This window comes from Camelina sativa, chromosome 15 (assembly GCF_030686135.1).
Source record: "Camelina sativa cultivar CO46 ecotype springtype chromosome 15, ASM3068613v1".
Lineage (NCBI taxonomy): Eukaryota > Viridiplantae > Streptophyta > Magnoliopsida > Brassicales > Brassicaceae > Camelina > Camelina sativa.
In genome coordinates, this window is record NC_141894.1 from 17,593,760 (window position 1) to 17,615,074 (window position 21,315).

The window sequence follows — 21,315 nt, forward strand, 5'->3', positions numbered from 1 at the left end:
AAGCAAGCCGCGACTTGAGTTTGTCCAGCCTGGTCCCATCCGTAGTCGGTGGATGGAGCGGGAATGGAGTATTCCAGCCCATTTCTCTTGTTTACTTGGTCGCTTAGGGGTGGTTTGTTTTGCGACTAAGTAACAAGATGAAGTGGTGTTCAGGATACAAAATTTTCGTGAGGCGGTGGTTTTAAGGAAAATTTCCTGATATAGAAGTTTCTAAGAGTGGAAAGTTTCCAAAAGTAGAAAGTTCTAAAATGGAAAGTTTTATAGGAGTTAGAATTTGTCCATTTTTAGTGGTTGTGAGCGTAAGAGGGGCTTGTGTGGCCTTCATGGCGAACTTTTGAGTCATTGTGCCCGTGTGTGGCGGTCTTTTGAGACATTGTGTGGCCTTCGTGGCGGACTTTTGAGTCATTGTGTCTGTGTGTGGCGATCTTTTGAGACATTGTGTGGCCTTTGTGGCGGGCTGTTTAGCAAATTGTGTGGCCTTTGTGGCGTGCTGTTTAGCCAATTGTGTGGCCTTTGTGGCGGGCTGTTTAGCCAATGTGCCTATTTAGGCGGTCCTTCGGGATGTGGTCTTCGTGACGGTCCTTTGGGACGTGTGGCCTGTTTAGGCGATCCTACGGGATGAGTGGTTTTCGTGACGGTCTTTTGGGACAAGTGGTCTTTGTGACAGTCCTTCGAGACAAGTGGTCTTTGTGACGGTCCTTCGGGAGAAGTGGTCTTCGTGACGGTCCTTCGGGACAAGTGGCCTTGGGGGCGGTCCTGTTTAGGACATTTGTTTGTCCTTTGTGGCGGTCCTGTTTAGGACATTTTGTTTGGCCTTTGTGGTGGTCCTGTTTAGGACATTTTTTTGGCCTTTGTGGCGGCCCATGTGGCATGTATATTATCCTTGTGCGGTCATGAGGTATTCAAGTGTGGGGATATGTGGTTGTTAGGACATTGTGATGTTTTACGCGAGCCACGAGAAGGAAACCTGGTTAGGGATAGGACTCAAACGTGATCAGAATTGTTTGCTCGCGACTCTTGGGGGACTTTAGTTCTCCTAGTACTGCCATATCTGAGACTCTGTGGCTTGAGAGTATGGTTGGTATATCGACTTCGGATGATGATCCAGGGGCGCGCTATAGGGTGGCAACCCGAGAGACAAATTTTGGACTTCCTTTATATATTATGGCATGCGGGCTTAGGCCCGATGAGGAGCCAATATTATGGCATGCAGGTTTCGGCCTGATGAGGCGAAGTGTGACCGTGGGATACTCACGCATCTCATTGTGTTTGTTGTGCAGGTGGAAGCAAAGTGTGACCGTGGGATCAGGGCAATGAAGAGGAGGATGTTCTAGGGACTTAGTTGTTATGTTTTCGTTTATGCTAGGTTGCTAGAATTGGAATGTTGGTGTTAGAACCATGGTTTAAGTTGCTAGTTTTTTTGTCTATGATTCTGGTTAATTATTGGTTTATTATTATTGGAATTTCCGCTGTTTATTTGGTGATTTGAGTTCTACATATTTCAATAAATATTTTTGAGTTATTTCTTATTATTAGTTATTATTTATTATTTAATATTATTATTTATTATTATTTATTTTAAAAAACGGGTCAGGTCGTTTCAAAATTGCACTGTGTTTTTTTAGTGATTTATATTTATTTTTAATATATTTATTAATGTGTAAATGAACTGGACATGACGATTTAATTTCATCATTTGGGCCTGTGATTTTTGCACATAAACCCCTTCATGTGTCTTCATAAATCATTTGTAAAGTTTGTTAACTATATAAGTTTGTGATAGAAAATTTCAAATTAGACGCTAACGATCAAAGTGTTAAACGTGATGCAATATACAAAAACAAATCTCAATCTTGGGATCACATACTTTAGAGAAACTAAATATATAATTTTTAATATATTTAGATTCATATTTATAACAAAAGATATGTTTTTTTTTGTATGGTACCAAAGGATTGGTAAAAATGCCATCGTTTGAAAATCCATTAATTGGTCTTGTTTAAATGTTACATATAAAATTCATGTACGTTTAATATTTAGTCAAACTTTAATAAAATTTACATATATAAAGCAAGCTATACATAGAATATAAACTCAAGGTTGACCAAATTTTTAATAAAAATAATTCCAAATATATTGGGAAATTACATTTTTGGAAGGTATCATATTATATATATATATATATACATATATATATCAAAACGTTTCTATTGTATTTCATTCTAAAAAAAATGGCTTCATTTCTTGTGTTCTTGTGTTTGGTTGTGCTCTTAATCCCAAGTATGCAACAACAGAAATCTATGTTTTCAATTCATATGATGTGCTTATTTATATTTTATATATTTTATATATTTTATATTTTGTAACTTATTTATTATATATTTACACAAAATGTGGAAGCTGGAACTATTGTGATAGGCTTTTGCTTGCACACTCCAGTGTGCGAAGCTCAATGCCACAGAAAAGGCTTTCCTCATGGAATATGTTTTAGAGAGGAACCCGGTGCCCCTTTAAAAGCATGTGGTTGCTATGTATGACAACATTATTAAGATATTTTATTTTGAAAATGTTTTCTTTAAAATAACAATAATTATGATATTATACAAGAAAGTTTACTTTATTTGATTCAAATAATAAAGATATAGTTTAATCGGGAATGCTTACTACCAACAAATTTGTAGTCTAATCACGATTTTACAAATAAAGTTACTACTTTCAAAACAAAACTATCATATACGTTTGGAAGTAGAATTTGTTGTCTCGTCGAATTTAGTGTGAATGGAAGAGCAATAAATTGTGACAAATACACAAAAGTGAGAGAACTCGATTGCCACACAATAGTAAAGCTTGTTACATGAGTCTATTTTTATTTTTAAGGACTACAATGACATCATCGTGTGATATTAGGCTAAAGCGTTATTACATAGTATCATACGTATTATATTCACTAAATCCACGAAAACGAGAAACACTGTTATACGGGACAACGTACATCAGAGTCAAAATCAAGCTTAAATTTTAGAAAGAGCATCAAGAAATTACACTGTGTTTTGTTAAGGATTTATATTTGTTTTTAATATATTTATTAAAGTTTAAATGAACCGGACATGACAATTTGATTCCATCATCTGGACCTGTGATTTTTCACATAAGACCCTTCATGTGTCTTCATAAATCATTTGTAAATGTTTTTAACTATATAAGTTTGTGATAGAAAGTTTCAAATTAGAAGATTACAATCAAAATGTTAAATGTGATGCAATATACAAAAACAAATCTCAATATGGGGATCAAATACTTTAGAGAAACTAAATATATAATTTTTAACAAATTTAGACTCATATTTATAACAAAAGATATGTTTTTTTTGTATGGTACCAAAGGATTGGAAAAAAAACGGCCATCGTTTGAAAATCCATTAATCGGTCTAGTTTAAATGTTACATATAAAATTCATGTATGTTGAATATTGGTCAAACTTTAATATAATTTACATAAATAAAGCAAGCTATACATAGAATATAAACTCAAGGTTCACCAAATTTTTAATAAAAATAATTCCAAATATATTGGGAAATTACATTTCTGGAAGGTATCATATTATATATATATATATATATATATATATAAATCAAAATGTTTCTATTGTCTTTCATTAAAAAAAAATGGCTTCATCATGCAAATCTTCATTTCTTGTGTTCTTGTGTTTGATTGTGCTCTTAATCCCAAGTATGCAACAACAAAAATCTATGTTTTCAATTCAGTTGATGTGCTTATTTATATTTTATATATTTTTTAATTAATTTATTAAATATTACAGAAAATGTGGAAGCCGGAACTATTGTGATAGGTTTTTGCTTGCACACTCCAGAGTGCGAAGCACAATACCATAGAAAAGGATTTCCTCATGGAATATGTTTCAGAGAGGAACCTGGTGCCCCTTTAAAAGCATGTGGTTGCTATGTATAACAACATTATTAAGATATTTTATTTTGAAGTTATTTTTTTTTAAATAACAATAATTATGATTTTATACGAAAGTTTACTTTATTTGATTCAAATAATAAAGATATAGTTTAATCGTGAATGCTCTAGCAACAAATTTGTAGTCTAATCACGATTTTACAAAGAAATTTACTACTTTCAAAACAAAACTATCATATACGTTTGGAAGTATAATTTGTTGTCTCGTCAAATTTAGTGTGAGTGGAAGAGCAATAAATTGTGACAAATACACAAAAGCGAGAGGACTCGATTGCCACATAATAGTAAAGCTTGTTACATGAGTCTATTTTTATTTTTAAGGACTACAATGACATCATCGTGTGATATTAGGCTAAAGCGTTATTACATAGTATCATACGTATTATATTCACTAAATCCATGAAAACGAGAAAAACTGTTATACGGGACAATGTACATCAAAGTCAAAATCAAGCTTAAATTCTAGAAAGAGCATCAAGAAATTACACTGTGTTTTGTTAGTGATTTATATTTGTTTTTAATATATTTATTAATGTTTAAATGAACCGGACATAACAATTTGATTCCATCACCTGGACCTGTGATTTTTCACATAAGACCCTTCATGTGTTTTTTTTTTTTTTTTGTCAACTATTAGGCCACAACTGACCGACCCATTAGCCAAATTCCTACATTCGTAGGAACTGGGATTCGATCCCGGGTGTGATGGTGTCTTCTACAATTTGACTTACCTCATGCCACTGCAATAAGATCACTTCACACCCTTCATGTGTTTTCCTAAATCATTTGTAATTGTTTTTAACCTATAATGAGTATAAAGCTCTAGTCAGTTAACTGCTATGATACCAATTGTAGCTACTAAGATGCAGCCAATATTGAAAAGAAATTATTTTCTTATTAAGAATCACTTAAATAATCTTACAAGATATGTTTAATCAGATTTACACACAGTCAACACGACTTGTCACTGACCAATTCTTAATTCAACCAAAAGTTTTAAGAACCCTAAAAGCTTATTCGCTTGGCTCTTTTATTTCTATGCGGTTCAGTAAAACTTTAAGCCTCAATTCCAATATATATAGATTACCCTTCTTTCTTATTCTAAGACTACTCCAAATCTTATTTCTTTGATCCGATGATATCTTGCTTGACAATAAAAAAAAACTCCGATATTCTAATTATAATTCTTCATGTCATTCCAGTATCTCACAAACTAACATTGTCCACCAAATATCTTTCGTGCTTTGATAGTTGTCTTTTTTTCTCAGTTATCAATCTGAAACAATAAAAATCTTTAGAAAAACCAAAGCTTCGTGTAAAAATCTTGACGAGGGCTATTGGCTTTGCTCTGTTTTTACGTTAGGGCCTATTAATTATATAAACCCATACCTGACGGTCACGGCATTACTTGGACACCCTTGTTTGATAATTGACATGTAGACGTACAATATCTTCGTAAATCATATCGCTCCATGTTTTATCGATAACCATCTTTTAAAAATATTGGAGTTTTTCTTGTGTCTTTTAATTGGAAACCATATATAAGTAACACATATATTGACACCATTTACACAGTAATGAGTGCCCAATCTATATCTTTCACTTAAAAACATTTTCTCCTTCTTGTTATCAAATATCAGTCACACTAATTTTCTTTTCTTTGGAAACGCGACATTTATATGATTGACATGCAACCATAGAGCAATGACTTTTAACTTTTTAATTTTTCTTTTATTTGACACCGAGCAATGACTTTTAAACATATCTATCAGGTCAATGGCCTTTTGTGACATTATGAAGAAAAAAAACACATCCAAGTCAATGGTCTTGTAATTTTGGCGTATATACATTTTCAAAAGAAAACAAAAGAGGAACCATCCTACAAAAAATGAAATCCAACGACTTAAGAATTTACGTCGAAGGTCGTAGTAGCTCGAATTGTGACCGTGTCAACTTCAACTTTTTTTTAAAAATAAAAAAAGAAACTTTTGGATTGATTTATTAAGAAATAAAAATGCAATTTTTAATAACAATTTTTTGTAACAATTGATAATGAGGACAATATTTCACTCTTACATATAAGTTTAAGACATTTAAACTAATTATTTTTCATCAAAACAAATTTTCCTAAAATTTTATACATTTACCACCATTTAATATATTTGATATGCCTTTAAATAGCTAAGATCAAATTTTAAGTTATTTTTATTAATTGATTAGTATTCAAAAAATATCTCTCATGCAGTATTGACAACTTTTCTAAAAAGAAAAATATTTTCTTAATAAACGATAGCTAAGCAATGATAAACTTCTAGAATTCATCAGAAATAATCAAACAAATAAATAAATAAATAAATAAATAAATAAAATAATAATTTGGTTTGAATGCTTCATAAGAGAACATAAAAAGACACACATCCACTAATCTATAAAAAGAGAGTTCTCCCAAATTTGTTTCTCATTCACCATTCTTTTTCTCAATTCAAAGGGGAGAGACAGAGCGCAAGAGAGATACAGAAAGAGAGAGAGAGGAGATGGAATCTCAAAAACAAGAAAGAAGCGTGAAGGAGATGAAAATAGTCACTAAGATCATAGCATTGGCATCCATTTTCTCTTTTATACTATCTTACTCTTCCTTAGTCTCTTCTCTTCAACAAAGACTTCAGTTGCTGTCCATGTATAGCAACCTTGTGGACAAGAAGTACATGTTTTTGCTATGCAATGGGATTGTGGGCTTTATCGTGGGGAATTTCCGAGGGAATTCTGAAACTCTTTTGCACGATAAAACCATTAACATCGTTGACAGAACAAAAGAAGTAAGGATCAATGACTTAAAAGAAACAGAAGTCAAGAAAGTAGTGGCACTACTTGAAGAAAAGAGTGTTTCTAAAGAAGAAGACAGAGTTGTTTTGTTTAGAGGAGGCGAAGAAGAACAAGAATTAGCATTGGTTGTTGAGGACGATGAGGATGTATTAGTACAAGACCTCGCTATCACTAAAGTAGATGATCATAATGATGACAATGAGATAAATGATAGTTTGTTAAGTTCGGAAGAATTGAACAAGAAATGTGAGGAGTTCATCAGGAAGATGAAGGCAGAGATTCGATTCGGCAAGAGAAGCAAATAATTATCTAGTCCCGGATAGATGACTTTTCTAGAGTATAGATAGTTTAGCTATCTTTAGTTTTCATGTTCAGCATGAGAAGTTTATAATTTTCTCTCTTTCGAGTTTTGACGAATAGTTTTGTACTTTTTTCCTCCCTTTTCTTAATTCCCAAATATCAATTAGACGTCCTGCATATTGGCTACCACTGATAAGATTCAAACCTCCACAATACACCAACTGCGCAATAACTCATCTTAATCTTTAAATTTTTGTCATGTCTCATAGTCTCATGTATAAATGTGAATGCGATTCATATAGCCAATCCTCGCATATTCTGTATTGGCTACCACTATCTAATCTTGGGGACACAACACAATATGGATGTACAAAATATTTAATGAGGATGTACAAGTCATTTGAAGCTCACGGTAGGTCAACACATTAGATCTCTACATGTAACAGAGAAGGATCACAGTATAAAATAAGAAAGAAATCAATTCTGTTCTTGCTGTTGATGATTCAAGATGCATAAAGGCTTCTCTTACTCTGTTTTACTATGGCTGAGAAACTGAATTCACTTTCAGCTGTAGCATAGGCATAACCATATAAAATCAGCTTCCTTCAAGAGCTCAGAAGCAACAGGGACACACATATAACTTTTTGAATGGAATGTGAAGAAAAATGAAATTATGCAACAACACCCAGCGAACCAGCAATAGAGAAATTGGAAAACAAAATACAAAATAGTATTAAGTATCTTGCAACAACAACAGTAATGTTTTATCACCATACACTTCTGTAAACTCAGAAGTCCATACGTCTCAAATTGAAAATACAAGCCGGAAAGAAAGAAAACACAAACAAAGCCTTAGATCCTATCGATATCCTCATCCTCAAACTCAACATAGTCATCGACCACATTTAGATCATCATCCTCAAAATCACCAACAATTCCTTCGTTGAGACGGGTATTATCCGGAAGCTCACCATAAGCCTTGAGAAGCCTAGCCTCATCAGACATGTACTTGAGGATAACATCGGCTTTGTCATCTTGGTAATCCCTCAAACCAACAAGTACAATGTCACCTGCTGCAATCCAAACCTTCTTATGCATCTTACCACGGATATGGCAGAGACGTTTGGTACCATCGATACACATAGCTTCACATCTCCCATTACCAAGCATACGTTGGACTTGCGCGTACTCCTGTCCATCTTCCTTGAATATAAGCTCTCTCTTCTCGTCATCAGCTTCGTTCTTTCCTCTCTTCCTGTTCTTTCCTCCCTTTCCCTTGTTCTTCGGCATGGTATCTGCAACAACAATACATTATCCTCAGTTCAATGTTCAGTCTTTAAACATGCAGAACAAAACACTCCTCTCTCGTTCACAACACAAGACTCTAAAAACTATAACCAAAGCAAGAAAGGACCCTGAAACAAATCTTCAAGACTAACGAAGATACCAATCTAGGGTTTTCAAAACTTTGGATTCAGATTGAGCAATAACCCACAAGAAAAAAAAAAAAAAAAAATCAAAACTTTTCAAGAATCAAACAATTTCTGATAACGGAGAGGATCGATAGGCGATAAAGAACTTCGCCGCCGACTCAAAATTACTGAAAACCCTAAAATCTAAAGCTCACGAATCGAAGAACTAGGATTAAGAGACGAACTGAATTGAAATAGATCGCGAAGGCTCACCACTAAGGAACGATTCAAATCTGAGATTAAGCTAGAGAAGCTTCTTTCTTGGAAGCGAGATAGATTGACAAATTTGGGGATTAAAGTTTGTAGCTTGCGGCTGCGAAAACTATTCTCTCGATATTTCCAGAAAAGTGTTTATAATATAGTACACGTGTTTTGATTGCCCTTAGTTTTTAGGTTTTATTACGGAACCATACCACTCTCAATACAATCTGACATTCGGTTTGGTTTAAATTTTGAATTTTCTAACTATTTGGTATTGGAAAATAATTTTTTTTCCAACTTCTCTATAATCTATCAAAATTCCAAATTTCCTAAATATCATAAAATCCTCCAGAATCATGATTTCAGTATATTCCCCTAAGTTTTATTTGTGATAGTATAAAAAAAATGTACTAATGATATGTCATAAGAAGATACTAATAATATGAACTTTTTGGTAAATGATTTTGTGTCGCCGTGTTTCTGTTTTCTTGAGGAAAAGGAAACTGTTGATTTTTGCTTTTTTTTTTTCCTTCGAAGGTTTTTGTTTTCCTGTTTATTTTTTGAGTTTTATTTAAATAAACCTCTTTAGTCTTTGATAATCACTTTTATCATCAAGGTCGATCGGTTTGCTCTCAACAATGACAAAAATGTCAAAAAAACAACGCTGCTCGAGTATATTGGAACAGCTGCCCCCAAGATGTCGTAGAGCGTATCCTAGAGAGATTTGATGTGGATTCTCTGATGAGATTCAAAGGGTGTACCGGAACAATAGAAATCAAGGATCGACTCTCCATTCTTCCAACGAAGATAGCTGAGTAGCTGACATATCATCACCATTCAGGTAATCAAGACGTTCTCATGGTCTCTTTATATCCGGATGATGTATTCATTACCCAGTTGTAGAATCTCTAAGTACACTGGTGTTGGGTTCATCATCATCGGTCAATATCCCTACTTCTTGGGAGACGGATAACACTCGATTCTTTGTTCCCTATAATAGTTGTGACGGTCTCGCTTTTCTCTACCGTCACAGCAAACCCGGTTTTGTGGTCAACCCAATGATAAGACTGAAAACAGAAATCTCTTAGTATCTAGCTCAATCGATATACAAGTATGTGATTAGATCATCATCTTATCTAAATCACTTACCCTTAAATCCCGTGCAGGAGAAATTGTACATCAATCTTGCGTAAGAAGCCATATACAAATATACAATGTATTCTTCCTTAAATAAGCATGTGCAGGCTGCAGATATTTTAACATCATTTTTTGGGTCTGCGCCACCCCTTCATTGCCACGGATGTTGCTCACAAGTTCATTTAAGAGGTGGTGCGTCTACATGGATTCCCAGCTGCGATTGTTTCTGACAAAGACCGCATCTTTTTGAGCAACTTCTGGTGCGATTGTTTCAAACAGGCCGATACCTCTATCAAGTATAGTCAGTACCTCTCTATGTTGGCTCATATCGACTGAAAACAGAAATCTCTTAGTATTTAGCTCAATCGATATACAAGTATATGATTAGATCATCATCTTATCTTAATCACTTACCCTCAAATACTAGGCAGGAGAAGTTGTACATAAATCTTGCATAAGAAGCCAGATACAATGTATTCTTCCTTAAATAAGCATATGCAGGCTGTAGATATTTGGATAAAGCTTACACGTGTTCCCATCATCCTTCTCTTCACAAAATATCTGCATCTGACGGCTGACTCCAAATATTCTTCTCACGCGCCTTTAACCAATTCTGCATGTGCAGCCTTCCTCCTCACGTAAACCTAGTATGGTTTATCACCCAACCACTAGATGCTATTGGCCTCTCCCTCTCTGTAGCTTACAACAACTCATTCTCGACTTAGGAGTAGTTTCGACGAGCTTGATTACATGGTCTCTAATCCTGGATTTGGTAAAGACAAAATCATGGGAACATACAAGCCCGTTTGGTTATACAAATCTTCAAAGATTGGCCTAGACAACGCTACTACCTGCGAGGTTTTCTATTTTAGCACCAACGCTTGAAGGTATGTTTCTCCCACTGCTCCTCATCGGATTGTTGCTTGCCCCAAGCATGTCTATGTAGATTGGTCGCTTCATTGGTTCACCGATGCGAGGAAACCAAAATTTTATCTTTTTATCTTCCAATGTTGATGATTTCGATATCGTTATGTGCGACCTTGACAACCGCTTGTGCATTTCTGAGATGAAGTGGCCCAATCAAGTGATATGGTCACTAAATTCAGCCAATAAGACATGGCACAAAATGTGTTCTATTGATCTGGCTACAACTTCTTCTCAATGGTTTGGTCATCACATATGTGCGCCCTTGCCACTAGCAGTTTTTGATGGGAAGAAGAAGAAGAAGAAGTTGTTGTTTTACTCTCGTGAGCAAAGGGAAGCACTGGTGGAACTAGATCTCGAAACCAAAACATATGATGTTGTTTTTAATGATATCTCCATCGGTTATCCTGTTTGTTATTTCTAGAGGTTAATCTCTATTGCATAAATCTTTGTTATTTTGTCACCGTTTAATCTCTATATCATAAGTCTTATGATTAATCTCTATATAACACTTTATTGTTCTAATACATCCAATAGTAATCCTATAACACAAATTATGTAAATATATCTGGATTCGATTACCTCACAACTAAAAGGTGATGCAACATGGCCAAACAAAACCTTTTAAATACCTTTTGAAATTTTTAAAAAAATTATAGATGATGGCCTTGTTCTTTTTTCTTGTCGTGCGACTCCACCCGGCGACGGTTTTCTAGACAACTATATATTGTAAATATGAGCATTTTCAAGGATAAAAATATAAATTTTGCAAATTTCTAATTAATTTTTTTTATGTTGATAATTATTCTTTAAACGTCTTCTTCGTAGATCTGAATCAATGGATTCAAAACCAGCGACGATCGCTACTTCTAATTTAAGGCATGGGTGGTGTCATAAATAAATTTGGCAACTCTAAAATCCTAAGATTTAAGTCGCAGCGACTAGAAAAAAGAAGAGATGGAGAATAATGATATCCCAAATTGCAGATATTATAACAGATGAATTAGACACAAGACAAACTCAAAAAAAAAAAAAAAACCTCTTTAAGCCTGAATTGAATTTGCAAGCATCCATTGAAATTGGACAAGGGAAACATAAAAAAATTGAAATTTCTTAATTTAGGACCGACAACAATACTTAGAACCAACAATACTTGCCAACGAAAAAAAAAGAATAAACTACAAATGAAGCAAAAATCTTGAAACCAATGACACACCATAGCCGCCTTCGTGGCCACAACAGTCAAGTCCACACAAGCACAGCAGGAACAAGACACTAAATCGCATATCTACATATCGGTTTGTCGATTTTAAAAGCTAACAACAATGATATTTTTTTCGATTATCCATGATATTAAATTTCTATTTGCTAAGGTGCTGATTCAAACAACATTCAAACGTGATTCAGAATCTAATTTGTAACTAAAGTCAACAATTAACTGGTGATGTTGAATTCTTGAGTTCCGCGTCTCCGGCGTCTCTATATGAATCATCTATACTATTAAAAGGGAAGTACTATTTGAAGACAAAAATGAAACATAAGAATATATGACATAAAATGACCCTGAATAAATTAAAAAGCACACAAGATAAAAAGGACATAGAAGTAAATTTATAAGTCAAAACACGCGGATCGTATTGTCACTCTGTTTTTGTTAGTTCGGATTGTGTTTTGTGTGTTCAGAGTAACAATACTTATTTCCGTCACCAAACAAGATATCATTCAATCGAAAAACATCTGGCCCATAAATAAGACATAAAAAATGGTAAACGAGCGGCCCATCAAAATCAATATCCAATATGCAAATATTAAGTGGCCTAATTACATTAAATACAATATTCCAAAAACAGCATTCTTTAAATAACAAATATTGACTACTATAATTCCTATAATTTCTACGAATAGCAACAATAATGAGAAACATACAATACTTATGCCCCTATAATCACGCGAATTACCAATTTGCATATCTCCAATTTATTACAAAATCAATAAAGAGAATCATCTACCGAAATCATTTAAAATTAAAGCTTTCCTAAATATATAAAATTAAATAAAACAATGACACAATGTAAGAAACTATACCAAACTTTAAAAATTACCAACAATATCGTTCAAATCATGTTACCTAAACTAACAAAAGAAAATTACGCGAAATCTTTGCTACTTACCATATTCTCATATAATCATTTACTCGCCAAATATATGCTAGGTATATTCTAAATACCTAGGTCTTCAACTATAAATATATGAGTCATCTAAAGCAATGTAGCTTACAATAATATACTCGATATCCAGTTAATATATTCTAGAAGAAAAAAAGGCTGCAAAACAATGGAATCACGAGCCTTGCTAATATTAAGCCATTCAAGCCGACTATGAAGATTCAAGTGCGGATCGTTCACTCATGTCGACAATAGACGAGTTTCACTGGATAAACCTTAGAAGTGATCTTAGCAGATGTCGAAGTGGGCTTATATTTGTAAATATAAATCTTTTATCTATGTACTTATATTTGTTTAAAACATAGATGATTACGATTAATTCTAATAATTTACTATGTGATTGTATGAAATTGCAATGTTTTCTACATGGACAGCTTTATGTTCTTATATCAAGAGTGACTTTCAAATAATGGCTAAGGTGCTAATCTTTGGTAAAGAAGTTTTTCAAAACATATAAGCAATTTATGGACTTCGAGTCTCTTACATTACTTAGGTATACATTTTTTTTAACTATTACAATATGTATAGAACACATGAGTTTACTTTCTATTGCTTTAGTTTATTCTCGCTTATCTTATTTATAGATAACTACTGTTCAAGGCGTCAATGATGATTAATGGTGGATTATGCCTCTTACATGAAACCAGTTTGTCTAAGTTTATATGATTTGCGAGAGGCAGTCATGTAACATTATACATTCTTTAAATCTTTATTTATTTCGACTAACATTATATTATCTTTCATAATCTATGTTGGGAGCTAAAATTTCTTGAGATTTTTCTAAAACAGGTTGGCCATAGATTTAATAAGGAAATTATCTAGAGTTAGAAATTGAATGTTGAAAGTGTAGAGTATTTATTTTCAAGATATATATTTAGGTGTTAAGTAAGTATGAAGAAAATTATATAATCGGATGACGAGGTTCCGATTTAGATTTCGGGGTTTTGATCATATTATCAATTTTTAAAAATAAATTACATCTCCTAGAAAAACCAGATAATATGAAAACTTACTTAACTTGATCAACGATGGTGACCCTTGCTTTTGGGTACATTGATTATTTCCAAGAAAAATGGATTTATAAAACAAGAATTAACACCCAATATAAAACCCAAAACCACATTAAATAAAAACAAAAAATTAAGATTGCTTACCTTGGAACATAGTGTTATATACTCACTGGATTCTGTAAATTATTGATGTCTCTGTTGGATTTGATAATGTGGAAGACGAAGGTTAAAGAAATTGCCTCTTCAATACACACTAATTTTTCCTTTTCTGTTTTTGGTCAGAGTCACAGAAGGTGATTTTTTTCAATTTTTTTCTTTCAATGAGTTTATAGAAAAAAAAATAAAAATGCCTTTTGTTAAATTTATCGGCATGGTAAAGTATGTTACTTTGAAGGTGGAATTAATAACCAATAAATTGAAACTATAAGATTGATCAGTGTTATTTCTCCATGGATGGCCATTGTTAACCGTACCCTATGTTTTATAATGTTCTACACTAACTTGGAGGAGGATCGAGAATACAACGTGCAAGTAGTTTTCGAGTTGCACCGACGCGAACATAGTATGGAACTATAGACTGATAAAAGTCAACTATTTTAAGTATATACATCAAGTAGAAAGTTATGATTTTATTGTTAAACACGAACATAAATTGATTACGTTGTAAAATTCTTTTTATGAACAAATTAGTTTAAATTATATAATACTATATATTTTACTATAAAAATTTATGGAAGTACTTCGACACCTTATTATGGACTGGAGATAAAACAGTTTAACAATACATTATACATGAAGACTCTTCCGAGTAATGGGTCATCTAAAATTAACGTAAGCTTTAGTGTATAGAATTGTCATTACAAATTATTATATATACTATTGTTTACTAATATTAATTAATACAATTACAACTATCATACCACACATTTTCTACTCGCCTTTATTATCCATAAACGAATTATAAAAAAAAATTACAGTTTTATTCTTTAAAATTACAGTTTCACTAAACAATAAACTTAATTTTTGAAAGCAATCTCGCACGTATGTGCAGGTCAGAATCTAGTCTCTGATATTTTAGCGACAATTCTTCTTCTTAAGATAATGGTAGTTAAGTCAATTACTTATTTATAGAGAGTATTTTAATAGATAGACACTATGAGAGAGTATTTTTTTTTAAATAAGCACACCATAAGTGAAATGACCCTTTATTAAATTAATAATAAAACAAATATATATTGTATTAAATATATGTATAGCTCTATCCATGTTAATTTAAAAACACCAAAAAAATATAAAACTAATATATTGTTTTCAAAATTGCAATAAAATTCAGAAAAACATAGTTTTAAGATAAAATTCATGATTTTATTAAAAATTTGTACATTATTTATTGTAGAACATCACAAACTTTCAATTTAAATGTTTAAAGAATAATTTACATGCCTCTAAAAATAATTGTGATAAGCAAAATCAGGTAGAGAGTAATTGGTTTAGACGGGAAGTAATCAGATTACACTGAGAGAGTAATCGCATGGCTAATTTTTTAAAGGGATTAGTCAATAGTCATTAAACAAGGCTGACATAATGGAACTAGCGATTTCACCCAGTAATCATAACTAAGAAGAGAACTTTAGAACTAAGGTTGCAGCATTCAAGATTATATAATATTGTTATTTTTTGCATCAATAAAAGCATCATTATACTTTCATTAAATATTACATGTGTCTACAATGTAATATCTAAATAGCGTTATTATGCATAGCAACCACATGCTTTTTCAGGGGCACCGGGTGCTTCTTGAAAACAACTTCCGTGATGGAAGCCCATTTCCATGCATTTTTTGTTGCAGTCTGGAATTTTTGAGCAAGAACCTATCACCATATGTCCATGATTTTGCGAATCGTCAGCTTCCACAGCATCTGTGATATTAAACAAATTATTTCCAAAACACAATATATATAATATAGAAATGAGCATATCATATAGGTTTAAATTGAAAATGTAGATTTTTTTTGTTGCGTACATGGAATCAAGCTAACAACCAAACATAAGAACACAAAACAGAAACATTTGCATGATGAAACCATTTTTCTTTTCGGGTGAATATAATCGAAACACTTACAGAGTTATATACATAGAAATAAGATTCCTTCATTCATGTAATATCCTATTATATTTGGTATTATTTTTATTTGTATAACAATTTGGTCAACCTTTAATTTATATTATTTATATAATACATGATGGTTGACTAAATAACTTCCAACATATTTGGCTACACATTTATGTTCTCTTTTGTATGGTACTAAAAGACTGGAAAAACATGACCATCATTTTTAAAATCAATTGAGTGGTCACATAGAAATGTTATATATACAAATAAATTAATTAATTCATGTATATTCAACATTTGTTCAACCTTTAATTTATTACATATAAAAATATATTAAGGTATATACGTAAATAGTTTGGATGAGTCTCAATTGATTGGATGAATTAAGGAGACTGTAAAACGGCCAAAACTTACATTAATCAACCAAAAAATATAGGAAAAACAATTACCAATTACCAAGTTTTGTTTGTCTTTTTTTTGCAATTACATATATTATATATATTTAAGATAGTGTAAATTTAAAATCATGGAATTTTCTATATAAAATTTTCTTAATTTTCTTAATCATGGTCATTTATGAAATTTGATTGATACATTTTGCACTTATCTGTTGAGTCTGATGTATAAATATTTTTGTGTTCCATTTTCTGTTCATATTTTTTTTAAATGTTTTTTTTTCTAAAATTGTGAAAGATCATACAGTATTAGGGTTACATTGTGGTATAATGTTCTTCTTGTCTTCATAATTTATTGCAAATGGTAGAAAACAATATGATTTAAAGGTAAAGTTCAGAGATCTTTATCTAGCCAAGTGTATAGTTAGAGGTGTCAAAATGGGTCAAGTTTCATGGATCAATTCAATTCAATCCAACCCATGAACCCTAATGAGTTATCGATTATCGATTCTACGTTGGTTTATGTCGGGATTGTGACATGTGTTTGAGATATAATTGAACCGATTCAAGAGAACTTTTTTTTCTTTTGTGTGTAAAACATCATTGATAATGTAATTTGTTGAGTTAACCATTTAACCATTTAACTCATTAGATTAATGAGTTCATAGGTTGACCCAACTCATTTAGATTAATAAGTTGGGTCAACCTATGAACTCATTTAATCTAAACTCATTAGGTAATAAAACTGAGTTGAGTTAATCATTTTGACACCTCTATGTATAGTGCATATCATTCATGAAAAATATCTTGAATGTAGCTCGATCTTTAAATGTGCCAATATCAGTTTCGATAAGAGTATTGAAGTGATGATGTTACAATGGCTGTTTTACTTGCGAAAACAAGTCCTTCATGAAAAATATTCTTATGAGACTCTTGCTAGTAAAGTGCCTATCAACATTTTTTCTTAGAGGTTTTGGTAGCTATTGTTACTATTCTTCTTCTCCTAAACAAAACATTAATCTCAACCTAGAGCAAAGGCTTGTGTGAAATCACGGTTATACAAGATACACGGTATATTTCTTTGTGCATCTTCTAAACACCACAGTAGATACAAAAGACTCGTCTTTAGTCTCCTGCACCCTTTGATGATCATATGCATTCTTATGACAGAGAAACAATTTCCCAAAATCTTATTAGTTTACTCTATTAATTATTGTTCTTAACTAATTTGCATCCTTTTTGTCCTCTCTTCTTCTTCTTTATTGTATTTTACATTAATGTTTTGAGCTTTTACAGGTTTCTTTTGTCACCAGGCATAAGAGATGTGTTGAACTTCTGCTGTAAATCACTCTTGTAAATCAATTTTCTTGTTCTTATAAATTTTTAATATTAGTATTCTTGTAATTGAATACGTTTCTTGAATGTTCAATTACAATAAAGTGTCTCAAGATTCTCAAGAGCATGATATGATGTCGCTCAATAAACGTGGATTTCCAAGGCAACAGCTAGTCCGCATCTTCACAGAGACGTTTCGACTTGATAGAGGAAACAATTTCATTTTTCTTCAATAAACAAAAAAACTCAAGAAAAAGAAACAGAAACATGTTATGACGAGAGTTTTCTCAGAGAGAGGTGGAAGTTGAGGCTTCGTCACACGTCTTGCTCATGAGGTTGGCGGAATGATCGGCACTGCAGTAAAGGCTCTCCTTCAATGATTTTGTAGTGTGGACATTGTGGAAACCCATGTACTCCTTCTTCGACCTCTTTAAGCAGATGTTAGCTATTAACTTAAACATCTCTTTCCCCTCCTCGGCGTGAAAGGGTTGGTTTACGTATTCCTCAACCGGCATCCACTGAGAAGCACACAAGAAGTAGAGCTGAGCCATCAAGAGATCTGCAGTAACTAAAATATACTGTAAATAACATATTTACCTTAGCAGCAGAGAGCTCAGATTCTTGTCTCTTGATTTCAAAAGTGCTTGCTTCCAACTCACACACGAAAAATATATCCGTTTTTCTTTGCCAGACTGCTTGGTGGCTTTCCCTGTGAGACACAATCAATAAGTATGATGTCAAAATGAACAGTGGGTACCTAATATATAAGGGAGGGTTGAAGAGATCTTTTGTTACTTGAAAGCCAAGACTTCTACAAATTTTGTATCAATCTGAAGCAAAAGACCAAAAGAAAACACAAAATTTGATTACATTTTAAATACATAACTCAAAAACTAGAACTACGTGTTGGGGTCTAGAGCCGGATACGTACATCAGTTTCTTCTTTTACTTCCCTAATTGCTCCAGCCCATATACTCTCACCCTGTGGATTTGAAATTTTCAGTTCGCCTAGATATCAGAGGAAAGTGCAAAAACATATGCAAAAACAAGGGATCTTGTAGTTGTGTAAGTGCTAATAACTTGCAGTTGATATCTTCATAGTCTATATACCAAGCTGACAAAGATGAGATATTAATTACTAATCTTGAACTCTTTTTAGCATTCTAAATATTAATGTAGGGAAACAAAGATAAGATTACACACACATACAAAGATGTGACAAGATCCCATAAACTCACCTCTTTAATAGTACCGGTAGGCACCTTCCACACATTTCTATCTTTGAGATATCCACTATTCTCTTGAACCACGAGCATCTGGAAATGGAAAATAGTAAATCAAGGTTGAATCAAAAAATGAAATTTTAAGCTCTTATTGTACCAGAGAAGAACGCAGGAGTCCGCTATAAAAGAAACATCATGTAATGTAGAGAAAAAATATAAACTCAAACAGACTATATCTAAAGCCAAAAAATGTTTTATGTTCTCTCCCTTTTGAGCAATTTGATGACTCTTTTTACAGTCCATTTAGATTCAAAGTGATGGGCCATTAGGAAAATTTAAATAAAATATCTTTGTTACCTCTCCGTTCTTGTTTAGGACAAAAGCACCGATCCCAATACGATGAGAAGCATTAGCAGGAAGAGTGCTAGGTTCCTCCCCGAGCCAAGAGGTAAGCATCACGTATTCATGCTCGGCATGATGGTATGTAAACCCTTTCTAACAAATCACCAAACAGAATTTAATCACCAAAGCCCAAAGCTGAACAAAATAATCAAATACAAAACAAAGTTCTCATCGAAATCATAACGTAACCATCTTCTAACCTTGATTGCCGTGTCAACAAGACTCGAACGCTCACGAGACAGCTTTATCCAAATCCCATTCTTCCCCTAACAAATCCATCTCCCAAAAAAGTCAGTCATTGGCATATATAATTATTCAAGTAAATGGAGCAAAACAAAAACCAATAATAGTTTTGACACCAAACATGGGATGTTTTGGTCTAAATCCAGAGGTCCATCATAACATTGGAAAGATTAAATCTTTTTATACCTGATCCTTCCATGCCTTAAGTGAAAGATCAAGCTTCGCATCAAAATCATCAACAGTCATGGATTCCACTTCCATCAAATTCACCACAACACCACCAAATTTGTCTTCTTTTCCATCAAGTAATGAGATTTGGTGAGCTTCATCACCGTCCATGCTGCAGTATCCAAGTAATATGATATATCTGTGACACAACAAAACACCAAAAAGGCAAGAAAAGCAATGTTTTTTTGTCAAACCCATGTCGACAATCCAATTTGAGATTCCAAAATAATTCAAAATACAAAATACCCCAAAATTGAATGCTACTAGTAAAAGAGAAGAACAACCTTGTTAGAAAACTGAGAGACAATTTAGCTTTTTTTTATACATATCCAAGAAGACGACTTTGATAGGTTTTGAATGTCAATGGTCTCAGAAGCAAGTTCATATTTGATTAAATGATTAATGTGAATGTTCTTTCGTGGAACGAAGAAATCGAAAAAAGAAAGGGTTTTTTTTTTCTAATTGAGAAAATGATTAGGTGGTTGGACAATCTTGCTCCGTCAACAGAACAGTCAAAAGGGGCGAGGATTGAAGAAGACATTGGTTCGGTTCGGTCCGTTTCGGTCTTTTCCTTCCAATCTGATTTGGTTTAATACCAAATGATGATGAAACGCGCAGACGCGCACGCGTAAATTCCTTCCAATCTGCCCTTTTAGTAAATTTATACTGACCAATGGTTATTCACCTAATTTTATTTATTAGTTGGTTATTTACTACATACCTTTTTTTGTTTTGGTTACCACACTAATTCACCCTTTTTTTTTCTTTTTTTTTTTCCAAACGCGACTCATGCTATGTGAAATTGTGAAGGATTTTCTATGACTTTTAATAATTGAACTATTAAAAATTTATTATACTAAATTTTCAAGAAAAAATTGATGATTTTATTTTCTAAATATGTTTAGTTAATTTTTCTTAATTATTTTAATAATAATTAAGATAAGAATTTTGATATAGTGCATTTTTTTTTATATAAATTTGTTTTGTTTTTCTCGATTAGGATTAAGTGCATAAAATTAAAATCTAATTTAGATGGTTCAACTGTATTGCAAAATGTGTGAAGTTAAAACCCAGATTTTTTAAAAAGTTAACAAATATTTCTTTTAAGTGTGGGTTATTATTATGTACAGGCACTAATCTAGTTTAAGTATAAAATTAAAAATATGCTATAAAGTTTCATGATTAATATGTTAATAATTTTAAGAATTTATTATTGAATCTTTTTGTAGATTTTCACTATATATGAAAGTGGGAAATTTTATCTAAATATTCAGTATGGACAAATTTGCACTTTTCAAGCG

The 21,315-nt window shown here is 32.6% G+C and overlaps 3 protein-coding genes and 1 pseudogene across 8 annotated transcripts; 2 read left to right on the forward strand and 2 right to left on the reverse strand.

Annotated features, from left to right (window-relative positions):
• The first annotated feature begins 6,434 nt into the window (after window positions 1–6,434).
• LOC104747128 (uncharacterized) lies at window positions 6,435–7,295 on the forward strand. The gene has a single exon (XM_010468699.3). The coding sequence runs from the start codon at window positions 6,518–6,520 to the stop codon at window positions 7,109–7,111; it is 594 nt and encodes a 197-aa protein (XP_010467001.2). The 5' UTR covers window positions 6,435–6,517; the 3' UTR covers window positions 7,112–7,295.
• Window positions 7,296–7,814: 519 nt separating this feature from the next.
• Window positions 7,815–10,372, reverse strand: LOC104747129 (eukaryotic translation initiation factor 1A). Its single transcript, XM_010468700.3, has 3 exons — window positions 9,929–10,372; window positions 8,792–9,846; window positions 7,815–8,401 (listed from the first exon to the last, which is right to left on the reverse strand). Exon 3 carries the CDS (start codon window positions 8,394–8,396, stop codon window positions 7,959–7,961), a length of 438 nt encoding a protein of 145 aa, XP_010467002.2. The 5' UTR covers window positions 8,397–8,401; window positions 8,792–9,846; window positions 9,929–10,372; the 3' UTR covers window positions 7,815–7,958.
• Window positions 9,427–11,285, forward strand: LOC147926779 (F-box/LRR-repeat/kelch-repeat protein At1g09650-like; annotated as a pseudogene).
• A 4,419-nt stretch (window positions 11,286–15,704) lies between these two features.
• Window positions 15,705–20,595, reverse strand: LOC104747130 (nudix hydrolase 5). Of its 6 annotated transcripts, none has more exons than XM_010468701.3 (9): window positions 20,299–20,595; window positions 19,973–20,153; window positions 19,744–19,809; window positions 19,499–19,636; window positions 19,157–19,234; window positions 18,850–18,900; window positions 18,714–18,748; window positions 18,516–18,627; window positions 17,946–18,436 (listed from the first exon to the last, which is right to left on the reverse strand). In XM_010468701.3, exons 2-9 carry the CDS (start codon window positions 20,123–20,125, stop codon window positions 18,206–18,208), a joined length of 864 nt encoding a protein of 287 aa, XP_010467003.1. In that variant the 5' UTR covers window positions 20,126–20,153; window positions 20,299–20,595; the 3' UTR covers window positions 17,946–18,205. The 6 variants fall into 6 exon arrangements, 4 of the variants coding, with proteins under 4 accessions (XP_087345002.1, XP_010467003.1, XP_010467004.1 ...); XM_010468702.3 differs by having other exon boundaries at window positions 20,261–20,439; XR_015582445.1 differs by lacking the exon at window positions 18,714–18,748 and having other exon boundaries at window positions 20,299–20,519.
• Between the last annotated feature and the right edge of the window lie 720 nt (window positions 20,596–21,315).

Coding starts and splice junctions, on each gene's coding strand:
- LOC104747128 (XM_010468699.3), top strand. CDS start 6,518: ATGGAATCTCAAAAACAAGAAAGAAGCGTGAAGGAGATGAAAATAGTC.
- LOC104747130 (XM_087488875.1), bottom strand. CDS start 20,212: ATGGGTTTGACAAAAAAACATTGCTTTTCTTGCCTTTTTGGTGTTTTG. Junction 19,810..19,972: donor TTAAGGCATGGAAGGATCAG/GTATAAAAAGAT, acceptor TGGATTTGTTAG/GGGAAGAATGGGATTTGGAT. Junction 19,637..19,743: donor TTGTTGACACGGCAATCAAG/GTTAGAAGATGG, acceptor GTGATTTGTTAG/AAAGGGTTTACATACCATCA.
- LOC104747129 (XM_010468700.3), bottom strand. CDS start 8,396: ATGCCGAAGAACAAGGGAAAGGGAGGAAAGAACAGGAAGAGAGGAAAG.